General features: G+C 39.1%; 1 protein-coding gene across 1 annotated transcript; it reads right to left on the bottom strand.

The window, feature by feature from the left end:
- Window positions 1–3301: 3301 nt before the first annotated feature.
- Window positions 3302–5208, bottom strand: LOC113023394 (zinc finger BED domain-containing protein 1-like). Its single transcript, XM_026169397.1, has 2 exons — window positions 4142–5208; window positions 3302–3977 (listed from the first exon to the last, which is right to left on the bottom strand). The coding sequence occupies exons 1-2, from the start codon at window positions 5206–5208 to the stop codon at window positions 3302–3304; spliced, it is 1743 nt and encodes a 580-aa protein (XP_026025182.1).
- Between the last annotated feature and the right edge of the window lie 13766 nt (window positions 5209–18974).

Below are 18974 nucleotides of genomic sequence, written 5' to 3'. Positions count from 1 at the left end.
CTCACTGTGGCCCACATTATGTGTATGAGAAAACATTAGAAAAACAAATTTTCTAGAGAGATATTTTATGTTGATTGCAATCAAATTTGAATGAGGTTGAAGCGTTATAATTGTGATTCAGTGATGAGCTCATTCTCAGAATAGCTGAAAAATAAATAAATAAAATAATCCCAGTTAAAATATTCAGTAAACACAGTTAACAGCAGTTTAATAGTATGGTAAATAAAAATGCACATTTATTAGGTGTTTGAATGTCTTCCTGCCATAGGTTATAACAGGTGCCGGGTGTAACATGTTCCAAAGTATAGCACGTTAATATTGTGTCCTGTTCTCCTAGAGTGTTGTCTGTCTCCTAGAACCTCTTCCATGCTCTTCTGACAATGGATCATATTGATGTACCATCCTGGAGGAGTTGGACTACCTGTGCAACACCTGTAGATTCCAGGTATTATCTCATGCAACTAACAGTGAAACTGACCCTAGCCAAATGTGAAACTGGTTTAAAACAGTTTCACTGGTTTAAAACAGCCAGAAAAGAGAAGAGGGATGGGGAAAATGTCAGCAGCCTCCAACTGCAAAACCATTCCCAGTGGACTAGTTGTTCATTTCATTAACACCACTGAAACTGATTAATAACATTATCTGCTATTTTTGTGTTGATATGCTAACTGACCACATCAATATCCAAGACTGTTCATTTATTTACTTATAGCAGTGTACTCGTTTGTAACAAGATGGCATAAAGGAGGAATTTAGTGAAGGAATCTACTGTAAGCATCAACATCTTAAACTGAAATTAATCTCTGCTACACAAACCTAACACTGACCATGAACATCATACCCACTGTGCACCAGTCCAAAATAGAGCTTTACACACAGTATAGAAAACAAATCTGTTTGTTTTACTTTAAAATTCTCACTATTTTAATGCAAACTTGTAATAAGTTAGTATATCTCAGTTTGTTCTCCAGAATGTTTCACAATGTTAAAAAAAAAAAAAACTTCCTGTCATATACAGATCCAATATCTGATTTAAAAATATTGACGACTGCCAGTGCTACACTTCAGCTTCCTAGTAGCTACACCTATATATTATTTTTAAAATCCTATGTTGTCATTGTTCTCAAGTTCTTCTCAAGTTATCACATTGACAAGATTTTTTAGAAAACTTCACCTCTGACCGCTGAGGTCAAAGTCACCAGGATTCAAACTCATCTGAGATTTTTAGCAGATGCATCTATAGTATCAGTTTCAAACTCTTATATTACCTCTTTCATAAGTTGTCACATTCACAAAATTTTCAGAAAACTTGACCTCCAGCCTTGACCTTGAGATCGAGCTCAGTAAGATTTTTAGGAGATACAACTATGGTATCAATTTAAAACTCCTATTTTGCCTCGTTCTCGAGTTATAGCATCCACAAACTTGAGTGTCCATGCCGCCCGTCTGTCTAAATGACTCCCAATGGGGTGACAACAATACCCCATCATCTTTTCATGGCTGAGAGGTAAAAACTGAGGACATTGCACATAAGCTTTAGAGTTCCCATTTACAAATGCCACTCAGCAGTTCTTTCCTTTGAATATAACCTCCCTTGTTTCGCTCCTGTCCTGTCTTTCTGACATCTTTCTCCATCTCTCATCCTTTTCTCTCCCTGGGAAATACAGTAGATGTAGCTTTAGGTAGCAGACACAGTGTGTGACAAACTGCATTTGTGTAACAAATTTGTGTTTGCTGAGATTTGGTGAGCCATTAAAAATGTTGTATTTGAAATTAATTGCCACAACACATTAATCCATTTACGCTCAATCCTCTTCTGTAGTGCTAGCTAGATGCTGAAGTAACACGATGACAACTTGACAACTATACACTATATGTGTTGCGCTGCTCCTAAATAATGCTCCATCAAATGACGTCTGATGTACCGCCGGTGTGCCAGCATCCCGTGACACACCGGCCCCGCCTACCTGTGCTGAAAACAGAAGCAAACCCATGACACCACACCAGAGAAATCCCACCAACTCCTAATATAAGTGATGGATACACCTATACGATTGTTTATTTTTTATGTTACTCTCCATTTAGACTCGAATTGGTATGTTTGAAGTAATATCCTCAAATTCCTCAAACCTAAAGTAACAAGCCTGTTTTGAAAATGTAAGGAGTAGAAAATATAGGTATTTGTGTAAAAAGTTGTCAGAAAAATAAACACTCAAATAAAAAAATTCTACTTAAATACAATGATTTGGTGCTTGTACTTGCCATCTCTGTTCTGTCAGTACACTATTTTCTCCTTAACGCGTGAGCCAGTCTAAAAGAAATTTTGCACAATCATTGTGACACATATAGTGATTATTAGCATCTATATGTTTTAAAAAAATATTTATGATAAGTGACACTTCCCAATATAAAGCATCTTGAGGCAACTGTTGTTGTGACTTTGCACTATATAAATAAAACAGAATTCAATTTAATTGAATTTTGGGGATTTTCCTATATATTTTCCTAATTTCATCATCCCCTTGTGTGCAATGTTACGTTCTCTGTTTGAACTTATCATATCACGTTCAATGTAGATTACCGATGTGTAACTTAGGTCACCATTTTTATTTTATTTTTTTTAAATATGTGACTTTTTTTTTTTCACCACAGAGTATGGAAAGACAAACTTGCAGTACTGTAACCTCCATTTCTGTCTGTACCTTTTTCTATAGTACAATCACTGTGATGATCGCTTTAAATTCTCTTTGGGCTACTTATCAACTTTGGGTTATGTTGTTAGTTTTGTGTTCACATTTTGTGGAACTGTAACCAAAGGTTTATATTCTTAACTGGTAATGCATCTCGGGTCATTTTATGGAGTAACACGATAATAATGTAATAAGTAGTGCTGTCAATAGATTAAAAAAAATTAACTAACTAATCTCACAATTTTCTGTTATTAATTGCGATTAATCTCAATTACTTTATTAATAGCCTGGCTCCAATTACATTTTTTTTATTCTTTATATTTTAAGATTGTAACAGACATTTATGCAACACAATGAAGTAAATGCAGAATAAACACAAAGAATGTATGCTGAAATTCAAAGAGAATTTTAATAAATTTCATCAATCTTTAACACAGTGAAAACTTACAAAAAACCTTTAAGGCCATCAACAGTGACTGAACCCAGGCCTACAGGTTAAAGTGAATATCATAACAATAAAGGGTGCACAAAACTCAGTATTTAAAACACAAAAAGACACAGCTGAAAACCCAGAATGTTGAACATTTTTCACTTCAAAGGAGCAATCTGGATTAGTCCTTCTTTGCACTCAGCCAGTTACTGAGGCAGACTATTCTGTTTACATTGTCTGATGACAAAGAAGCACGCTTCTTTTGAATGATGTGACCTGAGAGTGAGAATAATCTCTCACAAGGCACTGTGGTTGCAGGGGTTGACAGGTACTTGCGTGCAATAGGTGCCAGCCTGGCATGTGCCCCTTCTCTCTTTAACCACCACTGTAGTGGACACTCTCCTATGTCAATTTTGGGCTCTGCTTTGTATAGATTCAGACAGCAGTCTATAGCATCTTCCTCTTCCTCTTTATCTGAATCAGGAGAACCCAGCAAGCAGATGGACATCTTGCTCTTCTTTGGTGAGGGTTCCTCTGTTGTCTGAGCAGATGGTTGGTGTGCATCCGTCTCTGACATCACAAGGTCATGTACTGATGCCCACACCTCTCTTCTTTCATCTTTGGAAAGGCATTTAAGATCTTTAAACCTGGGATCAAGGGCAGTAGCGATCTTCAGCCATGTGAGATTGCTGCTGTCCCTCCGCTGAGCTAGGTCTGTGGTAAAAATCTTCTTAAACCTCAAAACGTAGACTGGGTCATCATCTGAGGGCTCCATAATCCTGAACAAATGACACAAGGCTGGCAACACCATGGAACAAGAGACATACCGCTCTCCTCCCAGCAGTTCGGTAACATATCTGCAATAGAAAGATCAAGTCTGTATTTTTCTATTAATCACACAGAGACAAACATAAAAACTACATATGAAAATACACAGAGAGGTGGAGGTGGAGAACATACTTGAAAACAAAGCTAGAATGCAAAGATAGACACACAATCATGAGAAACAAAATGTATTTACCTGCAAGGTTCCAGTAGTTCCTCCAGCTTTTGCAGTCTGTCAAGCTCCTGGTCAGTCAACATAGTCACCTTGCTGTTTTGTTGAGTCAGGATGGTGGTCAGCCCAAATTTGTTTCTCTGGATCCGCTTGATCATCTCTAGGGTGGAGTTCCATCTTGTTGGAACGTCCTGAACAAGCGGTTCTGTTTGATGTCCATGTGCAGCTTGCTGTGCCTTTAATTCCTGAGCGTTTGCTGGACTATGCTTAAAATGTCCAACAATCTTGCGACATTTGGCCAGAGCCCTTTCAAATGCGCTGTCATTAAGAGAAACTGTGACCGTTCTTTGCAGAATGTGGGCCATGCAGGGCATGTGTTCAAATGGAAGTAGTCTGGCGGCTGCAACCATGTTACGAGCACTGTCGGTGCCAAGCGTGGTTACCTTGTCCTTGATTTTCCATTCGTTTGCAACATTCAGAAAATGGTCAGCACACGCCTCAGCATAGTGTCTCTCTTCAGTTTTACTCACTGTTAGTGCAAACGATTGCATAGTCCAGTCGTTATCAATAAAATGCGCCATGACCCCCAAGTAATTATCGTTGTTCACCGAAGTCCAGTGGTCTCCGGTGAGAGCGACATTCCTTACTTGCACAAGCTTGCTGGACTGCTGAGCCCTCTGGTCCCCATACAAAGTGTGCAGTCTCGACACAATGGTTCCTCTCGAGGGCAGATTGTAACACTCATCTCCTGATGCAGCACGAATGACTTCTCTCAGTCCATCATCTTCTACTATGCTAACTGGTCGGCAGTTTTTAGCTATCCAAACAACCAAAGAATTGGTTACCTTTTCTCTCACATTTTTTGTTATTCGTCCACAAGCACCATACTCCTGAAGCGTAGACTGGCGAGGTCCCGTAGAGGTGGATTCAGTTGGGTGTTTTGCTCTCAGGTGATACGCCAGTGATGAACTGCTTCTGTGGTACTTGAATTCAGCTTTGCAAATTGTGCATCTTACTCTCGTTTTGTCCAACAAGCCATCAGGCAACTTCTTAAAGAGAAACTTTCCACCCAAAAGTCCGCCCTCGTCCATGCTTGCGTGTGTTAGCTAGTGTTAGCTAGATAGTAGCATGGTGTCACTTCTTCTTCTAATCATTTCTGTCAGGCCAAACGCCAGCATAGCACACTGTTGCCCCCTCCTCCAGAGGTGCTCATGAATTTAAAGGTCTTAGATTACAGGAAATTAATAAAAAAACAAAATCAGCGTTAAATTTTTTTAATGCATTAAACATTTTGCGTTGATCTTAACAATTAACGCGATAATTTTGACAGCACTAGTAATAAGTAATGAGTACTGTAATTAATTTCGTTCTTTGGTGATTGCTTAAGTAAGATACTGAATTACTTTTGAGAAAAATAACAAGCAATGCACAATACATTAATTTGATTTAAGTAATGACCTCAACACTATCAGATGGATATAATTTTGATGTCTGAAAAGTGAAGCCATTTCAGGAGGCCAAAATGGGTTATCTTCCTTGCTTATAAAGCAAAGTCTGATTGTATAGACAGTTATAAAACAAAAACTTATCACTTATGAGCTCAGCAAACTCATTGGCGATGAGCTTATTCTCTCGCTTTCTAGGTTTCAATCCTGTTGAACAAAATATAATGCTTGTTTTACACTAAATCAAATGATAAAACACTACTTTAGAATACCATCAAAGTTGTTACAGCCATTATTTTTAGCGATTATATATTGTTAGAAGGTCACATGAATTCACTGGATCTGGCAGTTTGGATCTAGTCAAGTTACTGTGTCACACTATTCTATACTTTGGGCAGTGAGGCACGTAAGTCGTTTCTTCTGCTTGCAGTCACTAAGACATGAGAATGATGCTAACATTTTTATCCAATTGTCAAAGTGAGCATAAAGAAAGTTAACAAATTGAATGAAAATACAATATAAAATGTGTGACGAATTATATAGGGATAGTTAGAAATTAGGTCACTATGAGACCTCTGAACAGCATCAATGTGCCTTCCAAAGAATTATTCCTTTTTTTTGGATGCTTGAGAATGTTGTTCAAAATCTCACATAGGTGTTTTACTGTTTTGAGATCTAGTGACTACAAAAGCCATAGCATGTTATTCTCATACCGTTCGTCATACCGGTATGACGAACGCGGCCGTGACTCTGGCAGACGAGCTGAACACTTTCTATGCTCGCTTCGAGGCTGCAGCTAAGGACTCCAACAATGCTAGTGCTAGTGGCGCTAACGGCTGCAGACAGGAAGATACTGCCAGCACCGGAAACGTGCTCGTCATCTCCGAGCATGAACTAAGGAGAGCCTTCAAGAGAGTGAACACCGGGAAAGCAGCAGGACCAGATGGCATCCCAGGTCGTATCCTCAGAGACTGCGCATACCAGCTAGCTCCTGTGTTCACTGAGATATTCAACATCTCTTTATCTCAGTCGGTGATCCCCACATGCTTCAAAGAGTCCATAATTGTTCCTGTCCCGAAGAAACCCCACCCTGCTTCTCTCAATGACTATCGCCCTGTAGCCCTCACCTCAGTAGTGATGAAGTGTTTTGAACGCCTGGTCAGAGACTTCATCATTTCTTCACTACCAGACACACTGGACCCACTACAGTTCGCTTACCGTCCAAATCGTTCCACAGACGATGCCATCTCTCATCTCCTCCACACATCACTTACTCACTTGGACACTAGAAGGGGGGATTATGTTAAAATGTTCTTCATAGACTACAGCTCTGCATTTAATACCATAATTCCCTCCACACTCACCACCAAGCTGGAGCATCTGGGACTCAGCTCATCTATGTCTCAGTGGATCTCCAACTTCCTAACTGGCAGACCACAGGCAGTAAGGATGGGCGGACATATCTCAGCCTCCACCACTCTCAGCACTGGAGCCCCCCAGGGGTGTGTTCTGAGCCCCCTGCTGTACTCTCTGTACACATATGACTGTGTGGCCACTACCAGCTCCACCACCATCATCAAGTTTGCTGACGACACCGTCGTGGTGGGCCTGATCTCTGACAACAACGAGGCAGCCAACCTGAAGGAGATTAGGAATCTGGAGAACTGGTGCCAGAGGAACAACCTCCTTCTAAACGTCAGTAAGACAAAGGAGCTGATAGTGGACTTCAGCACTAAGCAGGAGAGGAACTACCAGACCCCTGTCATCAACGAGTGCCCAGTGGAGAGAGTGGACAGCGATTCCGCTCCCTGAAGACCAACACAGAGAGACTGAGGAGGAGCTTCTTCCCGCAGGCGATATGGTCTCTCAATCACACCACCACACAGTACTGACCCACACATATAGTTCTTACACACACACTGGACATTCTGGACATTGTTTTCACTTCATCACTTAAATCACTTTAAGCATATTTGCACTGCACAAGACATCATATGGATTGCACAACACTGGTCACTATATTCTTCATTTCCAGTTAATACTTGTACAGCTGCTGTTATTGTGTATATATTTATTTATTTATTTATTTATATTTCTTCATACATTCTTATATAGTTCTATACTGTGTATTGTGTATTTTGTTGGACAGTTATTTTATTTTCAACTTTAACTTATATATTTTATCTTATTCTTTCCCAGTTAAATTTACCCTTCATTCTAATTTGTGTTGTACAGTTATTTCATTTTTAACCTTCATTTTTTATATTTTATTCCTTCCTAGTTAAATTTACCCTTTTTAATTTTTCATATTTATTTCCTATCTTATTCATAGCCTTTTCCTTTTTTTTTTTCTTTAGGTCACGAGCAGTTGTCTAAGCATTTCACTGCATATTGTACTGTGTATGACTGTGTACGTGACAAATAAAATTTGAAATTTGATCTGAATATTATTGACCCATTCGGTAACAACAGATGTCCTGTGTGTAAAGACATTTTTATTCTAGAAGAGCTCACTTCCATTAAAATACCAGTTTTTCAACACATGGTACATATTTTCAGTGCCTTCTATCTAAGGGGCAAACTTGACCCAAACCATGCCAGTAAAACGCCTTCCTCTTTATGCAAGGTTGTATAAACACTATTTTTAAGTCACATATGAACTACTCACTATAGTGCTATTTTTCTGGTAAGTGATAGACTTGGATATATTAGATCAAATGGGAATATCTAACCAGTGAGCTCACAGCCCATTCAATATCAGCGTGACATGCTGACAAGATCAAAGAAAACCTACACACTGTCTGAACTTTGTTCTGCATTTTTTTCAGACGGTGTGTTAGGCAGACTACTTACTTGTTGCTCAATCATCAAAAACAGGACCTGCTCTATTGATGATATGGTTCAGAACTGATGAAACCAAAAGCCCAAAATATATGCCTCAGAGTTGATCAAAGTCTTTTTCTGCACAATACACAATATAGAATATCAGTGAAGCTGCTCCACTGGGGGCATTATGATAAAGGGAAATCTAAGGCTTGGTTATTTTGTTCCATGACCTGTTGACTTTCATGTTGATTTTAAAAGGTTTTAAAAGTCATACTGGAGACAGACTGGCCTACATAAATGCTAAAGCATTACTAAATGGACCTTGTCTTTTTTAACTTGGAAAAAAAAACAAATTATCATGTAGCTGCTACGCCATTGCACTTCTTTTAGAAATAAATTCTAATGGTCTTCTATCTTTGAAGCTGTGAAAAACAGTTATTAAAGAGTACAGACTGGAAGCAGGAGTTTGATGTTCAGTAGTTTCATTTTAATAAAGAGAGACAGAATCAAAAATTAGAGAACACCCCCCGCTCCAAATTACATAAAAACTATGAACTGGTTTGCATGTCAATTGAGTGAAATACATATTTGACCCCTTTCAACCATGGGCACAGAGATGACAGTTAATCAATCAATAGATGCTTCTGATCTCAACTTTTTGCATGTATAAAACACACCTGTCCACATAATCACTTTCTACCATTTCAACCTCCACCACAATGGTCAAGACCAGCGGTCCACAACCCCCGGGCCACCGTGCCGCGAGAGTTGAGGCACGGGTGTGAACTTTATGGTTTTCAGGTTTTTATCATGAACTCTGTTTCCCTGGGTCTTTTCCCGTGTTGTAGTTCTGTGTCTTATTTTGAAAGAAATATTTACGCATTACCATAGCGACCAGAGAGCATTAAGGGGCAGAGAGGAGGATATTACTCTCAATGTTGTTGGCGCATTTCAGGAGTACGCTGCTAATAATAATAATAATGGATTGGATTTATATAGCGCTTTTCAAGGCACCCAAAGCGCTTTACAATGCCACTATTCATTCACTCACACATTCACACACTGGTGGAGGCAAGCTACGGTTGTAGCCACAGCTGCCCTGGGGCAGACTGACAGAAGCGAGGCTGCCATATCGCGCCATCGGCCCCTCTGGCCAACACCAGTAGACATAGGGTAAAGTGTCTTGCCCAAGGACACAACGACCACGACAGAGAGCCCAGGGATTGAACCGGCGACCTTCCGGTTACAGATGCGCAACAGAAAATATTTGGAGAGACCTAAGATGCCAAAAATCAGCCAAGAAACCAAGATTTAGTGAGCTCCTGTAAAGAGATGTGGGCAGAGTCCCTCCTGAGATGTTTGCAATCCTGGTCACTACACTACAAGAAATATTTTGTGCTTCTCAACAAGTGATCCACCATCATAAAATTAGAGATGTTTGATGGTTGTGAGTGAGTGGCCAAACTTACAAATTCCACATGGGGGCACATAATTATTCTCCCAAATGGACAACAAACTGTAGCTTGCTTGTTTAATTCTGTCATAAAAACCAAAACGTGTCTAGACAGAACATAATGTAATCACTATTTATTGACTAAAAAAATTAATATTATTAATAGTATAAATATTTACAGTTACTTTTAGAAGATTCTCCTCAACTGTTCAGTCACTGGATGATTCCTCTTCTGTCCATTGTGATCCACAAACTCACCTTTAATAAGAAGATTGTAATGTAAGTCCTTTTTGTAAAAGCTTACAGCCACACAATATTTCATTGTTCTATTAGGACACTGTATCTTCCTCAATTTATGTTCCCTTTTTTGAAAAGCATTACCACCATGAAATACTATACTGTACATAGACACAGTTGTTCAATAGTAATGCATAATTCCTCTTAGGCTTATATGGCTCAAGGCTCTTTCTTCCCTTCCTGAGGTGTCGTCAGTGGGCCTTTGATGGAAAAACATGGCGTGTTAAGAAAAAAGGGAGCAAATGAGCATTTATGTTTTTATTCCTGCTGAGTATTGTATTGTTAAATGCTAATGGGAGATCAAAGTGGGTCTTTGTTCTGTGAAACATTTGTTGAAGTCTTGTCTACTTACTGTTTACGTTGGAAAGGAAATAAACTTTTCTTTTGACAACAGCTTCTAAAGGAAAACCAGAAAAATTGTAGATTGAGGCATGTACATCTGCTGAAAATGTATACACAAAAGAAGAGACTGAGACACAAGCAGTGGAGGGAAAAATTGATATCTCATACTGTCAGTCACAATGGGAAACCCCTTGTGTGATACCCCTGTGGCACTTTACCCCCACATTGCCAGTGGAGACAAGAGGAAACAAGCCACATCCGCCCTCAGAGAGAAGAATCAAGGTTTTTCCTGGCCGGCAAGTAGAGTTGTGAATAAAAAATGTCAGGAAGCAAAATTAAATAAAACTACATAAGCATGCTTGTAGAAAACCCAAATAGGGAACCTTTGGATGTCATTACATCATTTTTTGTAATCTGAATTATATCTGCATTGAAAAAACCTTAAAAACAAACAAACATGAATAGAGGTACCCTGCTGCTTGGAGATATGGTGGGCAGGTTCTGGCATATACAGTGATTAAAAAATACTTCCTACTGATACATGCACATGGACACGAGCCAGAACATGTTTTATCAATCGGTTGACATTCACCATGACCTCCATGACGAAAATCCCAAAACACATAAGTTCTTTTCTCTTTTTTTGCTGATGTGCATATTAAGGAAACACAAACTCGAGTACATGTACAATGAATATATCACACTGAAAAGGTCTCATCTAGTATGAGATTTCAAATAAAATATCTATTTAGAAAGACACTGAGTTCATGTATTTGTGTGTGTGTGTGTGTGTGTGTGTGGCTATTCAGCTACTTCATTTACTTTAGAGAGTGAATTGTGCAATATTTCTTTTACAGTACATTTTCAAACCAAAGGCTAAGGCCATCTATTGCTATACTATTCTGCGGACCGTCTCTTTCTTCCTCTTTCGCACATGTGCACATGCACACATAAAATTACACAAATCACAGGTTTCCTATTCACAGTCATTGTGTATTACTTGCAGCAAGCATTAACAGTGTCAAAAATGACGTGACTTTCTCCTATTTAATAACACTGACTAACATCAGAGGTAATGGAGTGAATGGATGCAGCTTGACTTTAAAGATAATACTTTCAAACGAGACTCCCCAGACCCCAGTCAAATGGAGCTAGTATATCAAAAGACTCCCCATTACAGTAACTATGCATCTCCTGTGGTTTCCTCTCACTGTATTGCCACTTAAAATATGTAGCAACAAGGAATAAGGTGACAAGGCTACCTCTTGGCAGTCTGGGTCTGTCTGAATTTCAAAGAAGCTCTTTGAAAGGAATTTGTTTTTATTGGAAGCATGAGTTGGTGCAAAAATAAGGGCCAAAAAAGAGAAGAATTGATTCTGTTGGTATTGCTGGAAAAGCAAGAGAAAATGGGCTATAGAAGAATTTTTTCTGACTTTGTCTATATTTTGTTGTCTGTGCACCACATCTGTTTTGTACCAAGTTGAAAAGAAATCAACAGCCTTTTCCCCTTTTTCTCTTTGTATTTAATTTCACTCAGCCTTTGAGGTTCTCATGAGTGAATAACCATGAATAACCAATAGAGAATGAAAAAGCTAGAAACGTCAAATGTCTCCTTACCTGGGGTGGCAGAATTGGAGCTGCATGGTTCAAACTTTTTAGGCATAATCAAGCATTCTAGGTTTTATCGACAAACACAAGAACACAAACAACAAACAACCCTACAGGAGCACTGAGAGCAAAAACGTGTCAGCCAACCAGAAGCGGGTCTCTAAGGTTACATGTTGTATTTAATCCCCTGAACCCCCAATAGGCCCGATGGAAGAATTTTGTTGATGTCTTGGGCTGTCTACACTGTGTGTGTGTGTGTCCAGTTCCTTCCCTTGAGCCAAAGTTAAACTCCTGTGACATCAGCAGCCATGTCTTATTTCCTTATTACAAAGGTCCCACTGTAACGCAGTGTGTCAGAGCAGGGACTTCTTTCTCACAAACACACACATGCTCATTAGCACACATAGTGTATCTCCATCTCACACGTACATGTGCACACACACACACACACCTACAGACCCACACATGCGCATGCACGCGCGCACACACACACACACACACACACATACGGACACACACACATTCATCAGAAGGAGTAAGCAGGAGATCAGAAAAAGGCACAAAAACAAATTAAACCAAGCACAAGATAGGCCTTTCATTATAATTACCATATTCAATAAAACACAGATTAGATAAAGGAAGAGAAGCTCTGGGAAGGAGGAAAGGGTTTCTGTGTGTGTGTGTGTGTGTGTGTGTGTGTGTGTGTGTGTGTGTGTGTGTGTGTGTGTGTGTGTGTGTGTCTGTCTGTATTTGAGCATATTCCTTCACAGACTTGAAAGATGAGTAGAAGACTGTGCATAATTTACACTGTACTTTTCAAAGAGGCCAATATTCCACAGATGGTACAAATTATGGTGGATGTGCTCCTCCACTCCGTTTTACTCAAGCATCTAAAGTCTCTCTAAAGTACCGAACCTGCTGTAATTATAACATCCAATCAATTCTAAACTAATTTTAGGTTTGGCAGTTAGCTGCATGGCTGTTTTGTAGAGTTATATTTTTTCCAAGTTAGTTAACTTTGCAAGTATAAAGTTATTTACACTCACTTGATAGGCTGCATGAATTTAGTTTTCTAATATATCCAAAGAGTAGGAATTTGATTAATCTGTTATCTTTCAATCATTTTTGCTTTTTAAACATTTACATTTCCTACTGCATATTTCTTTGTGTACAATCAAACATAATTACAATGTTGCACCAGAAAAGTGGGACAATATTTTTGTTTAATGGCAGTTACAACACCTTAAATGTACATGTACTCAGGTGTACAAACATTATTGCATTATTTCAATTATCTTATACAGGACACGAATTCTTTAGCCAAGTAGCGCTGTCTTGTGCTGGACTGACATTACTATCATATATCATTTGTCTCATTTGATAATGAAGCTACTGTTAGCTGAAAAAAAAGAGTGCATGAAGGTGTGACAGCTCTAGATATATCTCGGAAAAACAAATAATTTGTTTTTCCGAGATATATCTATACATTATAATAGGCTTATAATGACTACTCTTAGTTGCAACACTTGAAAAGTGAGCATATCTGTTGAAATACTGACTAACCACTTTATGCATAAAATGTCAGAAATAAAGGAAAGAAAATGTTCATCAAAGATTTCAAGAGCCTAAGTTGATGAAATGCAAAGATCAATATATTTACATACATGTGAAACTGGAACCACAACGTTGACATAACCACATAAAATTTGCTTGATAAATAATTGTAATATTTAAATTTAAACATTCACATAAAATATTGTCATGCAGAACACTATATTGTTTAAGGGCTAATTTGGCCTTTGAATTTGAAACATCTCCAAAAGCACCCTTGATATCCTTTTAGTCCTTAGAGATAAACACTATATGTACTAAATGCATTGCTGTTATTCCTGTCATTTTGGTAATGTTGTGATTTAACAGATGACAAGACATCAGACTTGACATGACTGTGACAGAATTGTTAACAAGAAAATAAAGAATAGATTATTACAACTTTAAAATTGAAGTAATGTATCCTTGTTGAAATTGGTTTGTACATTCATGACAATTTAAACCAAATTAGAAAAATAGATGGTAAAAGCCCTGGTACTGCTATGACAAAATATAATTTTTGTCATAGCAGCCTCCAATGTCATGCATTGGGGGCAATTTGGGGCTTAGGATCTCGCCCAAGGCGATAATTGAAACACCAACCATTCAATCAGTAGATAACACATTCTACCTCCTGAACCACAGCCTCCACAAAGATATGTAACATGTAAAAATAGTTTTTTATATATACCTTTTTATGTTTGTTTGTTTGTTTGTTTGCTTTGGCTGAGTCAGAGCTGTGCAACAGCATGGCCAATAGCCTATTAAATATAGAATTACCAGCTGTGCATATAATGTAAATACTAGACATATGATTATGCCTTAGGTCTTTGTAACAGTAATTTTCACAAAGGCCTAAAATGTGTGGTTCCTAATCTATGTGTGAAAAAAGAAAACATTGTAAGTGAATATCACAGCTAAACAGAGCTAACAGTCACATACTGACAGACAGCTAGCTAACAGCAGAGTTGCTGAATGGCAGTGTATTTCATTGACTGGTTACAGATTTATGCTGCACACTGTTTAACATTTAAGGTATTGTAACTGCCATTAAACAAGTTTGCACTGTGGGACTGAACTGCATCTAGATTCTAAGTGTATTTAAAATGCTGCAATTAAAACAATTTAGTGTTATCCATTCCAGCTAAATCAGCCCTGATCCCTTTTCAAAGACTATTCCAATACAACCATTAAATGGTGCCATCCATTTAATTTAAAATTATACACAATGTTAATAGTCTACACTCACAGTAAACCTACAGAAAGTAAAGTCATTTTTTGAGTCAGTGTTATAAGCAATAGTGACATTTATTGAATCATAGGAATCAAAACTATTTGACATAATAATCAAAATTGAAAGCAAAACTAATAATTAAAAAAAAACCATATAAACTAACTGAAAGGCTCTTTTTTCTATTTAAAGTCAGCATGATATAAAATTCCCCTTGCAGTCAATTCTTCAAGCTTGGGTCCTTTAACACAGGCCTTGGAGCTTGAGGGACCTGCGAAGTATCTTAGCTGTTCCTGGGACTGCACGTTTCTGGACATAGATCTCTGATGTTGTTCCTGGGATCTGTTGGAGCCACTCACCTAGCTTAGGAGTCACTGCACCTAGTGCTCTGATTACAACTGGGACCACTGTTACCTTCACCCTCCACATCTTCTCGAGCTTTTCTCTGAGCTCTTGGTACTTCTAAAGCTTCTCGTGTTCCTTCTTCCTGATATTGCTGTCATTCGGTATTGCTACATCTATCACTATGGCCGTCTCTCTCCACTTGTCCACCACTACTATGTTTCGTTGGTTAGCTATCAGCAATTGGTCTGTCTGTATCTGGAAGTCCCACGGAATCTTGGCTTAGTCATTCTCCCACTTTGACCTCAGAACTTCCAGGCCATACTCGCCACAGATGTTTCTGTATGCTATGCCGGCCACTTGGTTATGGCGTTCCATGTATGCTCTGCCTGCTAGCATCTTGCACCATGATGTTATGTTGTCTCAAGGGCATCTTTACACAGCCTGCACCTGGGGTCTTGCCTGGTGTGATAGACCCCAGCCTCTATGGATCTTGTACTCAGAGCTTGTTCTTGTGCTGCCATGGTTAGTGCCTCTGTGCTGTCTTTCAGTCCAGCTTTGTCCAGCCACTAGTAGGATTTCTGATTGTCAGTCACTTCCTCTATAAGCTGTGTGCAGGGGCTTGTCCTTCCATGATGGTTCCTCCTCTTGCTCCTCTGCTTTCTTGGGTTTCTGCTGCCTGAGGTATTCACTAAGCACACAGTCAGTTCATGTTTGTTGTCTCATCCTGGACAGTGGTTCTGACACTCACCAGTCCTCTGCATTCTTTCGCTTAGCGTACAGTCTCAGGGTGCTCCCTCCATGTATGGTCAGGCGCGTCCTTGTATTGATGTCAGTGGCTTCTGTTTCCTGCTTTCGACATCTTATTATCGTAGTGGGGTAGCTGATCACTGGCAGGGTGTAAGTGTTGATTTCCCAGATCTTGCTCTTTCTATTTAGCTGACTCCTCAGGACTTGCCTTACCCTCTGCAGGTATTTACCCGTCTCAGTTGAAGGTATACCCAATCTGGTACTAGGGTAATGATAATGTTAATTCTTAAGTGTATTCTTTAGAATCATAATCAGAATACTTTATTAAACCCGGAGGAAATTATGGGGTCACAGTTGCTCCAAGACAGTAAGAACATTAATCTACTATAGTTAACCCTTTAAGACCTACCATAGAACCAAGTCCGCCAGAGCTTACTTTATATTTTTGCATGCTGTAGTGCCATTTTTGGGAGCATTTCAAGTTGCTATACATCAATACAACTGTTATAGCCCAAATTTTAATAAAAGTTATGCATTAAATCCATAGTAACCACGTAAATTGCAAAAAGTGCAATAAACTAGAGAAAAATTGAAAATAGTTTTTGTTTTTGTTTTTTTTTTCATATATGTCTAATCACCCTGTGGCTGATGGAAAATCATTCTTCAGTGTTTGTGAAGCAGCTTAGTGTGAGGCACTGTTCTCCCGCTGCTTTCTCTCACTTTCTGTAAACGCTGAGGCGGAAAAACCTCCGCTTTTCTGCGTATATGTCTAATTAGGGCCCTGCGACAGACTGGCGACCTGTCCAGGGTGTACCCCGCCTCTCGCCCTATGACAGCTGGGATAGGCTCCAGCGCCCCCCGCGACCCTGAAAAGGAGAAGCGGAAGCGAATGGATGGATGGATGGATGTCTAATTAGAGAAATTTAAGAGGCTTATCCCTCAAAAGTTTAAATACAAAAAAGTTGCAAAAAATAGTTTACAACAACAGGAAATTAATTTTGAGTGTCTTCATAGTTTTATTTTTGAGATACACCAATTTTACATGGCTCCACAGCATGTAAAAATATGATATAAGCTCTGGCGGACTTGGTTCTATGGTAGGTCTTAAAGGGTTAAGTCATTTTTCTTGTAAATACAATGACTGTGTGTAGAGCTTAGCACTATCAAATGACCTATGCACAGTACAGTGCCTGAACACATCCTGTGTAGAGAGAGGACTGAAGCTGCTTCTGCTGATCTGCAGATCCTTCAGCGTCCCAGCTTCTGTTTTCTGCCTTGGGCCAACTGCTGTTGTGATTTGGTGCAAGAAAAATCTAATTGAAAAAAAAACTAACATAGTCTTAGTTGAGTGGCATGTCACATCCAGGTATTTTATGAACCTAGTAATTTAAAATAAACTAGAAATCACATCCTAAAATTTTAGACCCCCATATTTTGCATTAATCTGTTTATTTGTGTGTGTCTGTGTGTGGGTATGTATTTATGTATTACCACCCTGCGGTGATGCATTTCAGGGTGATTTATTTATTTGCTCCTTAAATTGTCAAACAAGGTCAAGCGCCCAAGTGACATTTTATCAAGACTTCTTTAGCCATTGTTTACACCCTAGCCAGACATGCACACAGATAGACACACAGGCCCACAGTCACACAGCCTTTTTATCTCCCAAACATTTACAAAGCTGTCGGTGCCCCCCTGCCAGCCAAAACTCAGCATGTCCTCCTTATAAAGTCAATGAATTTCATGCAACAGCCGTTGTGACATCTGACTATCAGTTAGAAGGGCTGTACAGTCCCATACTAATAAACCATAATCATCTCCCTGAAAAACACTCACAGCGAGACACTGAAATCCCTGCGTATGTATGCCAAACCATTTCCACATTCCAATTTCAGAAATACTCTTGTCTCTGCATTTCAAACACCGCCCAAGAATACACCTGCACAGATGCACACAGATATTGCCAATACTATGAAAGCAAGTACATGCTCAAAATGCACATATGTAGACAGAGGCCCCTCCGAGTGCACACAAATTTTGTTCAGAAGTAAACACTGTTGATCAGTTTCATTCTCCTGGGTGGCTCATTGCAGCTAAGTCTCTTCCTCTGTGGGGTCTCCAACTGTGACTGAAGCAGAACTAATGCAGTTAGCCACAGAAGTCTGGCAGACGAAGTCATGAACATTGTGCTGTACCTGTGTGTGCCCACCCCACACACATACTTGCACATCCCTTCATTTTCCCTGGCACTAATGGATAAGCATGCCTGGAAATGGCAACAGGACTCTACATTGAAAAGGACATGATATTTTTTTTTTCCCTGTGATATGTGTGGGCAATTTTGACTGCGTGAGTCCAGCTGGAATATTTTCTCTGATTTCAAGCTTGTATGGAAATGTATGTATGCTGCTGATTGGTGTGGGCAGTGATAAACACAGCTACACTAATGGGGTAAAAGTAAAAATAATAAAATGGAGTGTGCAGCATTTGGGAAAAGGTTATGTTTTGCCCTAAGGTCAGAAGGATGACACTTTAACTAATTAGAGGGGCACTTGGGTCAACAACAAAAGTACTTTCAAGGTACTTAACCTGACCATACCAGGTGCCCCCTTTGCCACCAGCTATTATATTAAGGCAAAAATGGAGCGCAAAAATATCACATCAGTGCACACACATACCTGATAAATGAATGTTTAAGAAAACAATTTGGCAAAATGGTGACAATCGTCCATCCCCCGTGCATACCACTGCTGGAGGCACAGTCACAGTTAGAATAATCACCTCTTGAAAGGGTACTTCAGTAATTTAGTGTTGAAAATTTACAAAGTTGTGGGAATTGGTTGAACAGGTTTAAAATCAATGGTAAAGTCAATCAGTTAACGATTTTCTGCCTTTTTGTCTCTCAGATGGGTCAAAGATTAAAAGGCATTAGATCCTTCATGTCCAAAAAATACAAATTATGCTATATAATAA

The sequence above is a fragment of the Astatotilapia calliptera genome, chromosome 6, assembly GCF_900246225.1.
Source record: "Astatotilapia calliptera chromosome 6, fAstCal1.2, whole genome shotgun sequence".
NCBI lineage: Eukaryota > Metazoa > Chordata > Actinopteri > Cichliformes > Cichlidae > Astatotilapia > Astatotilapia calliptera.
This window is presented reverse-complemented; position numbering and strand designations above follow the sequence as displayed.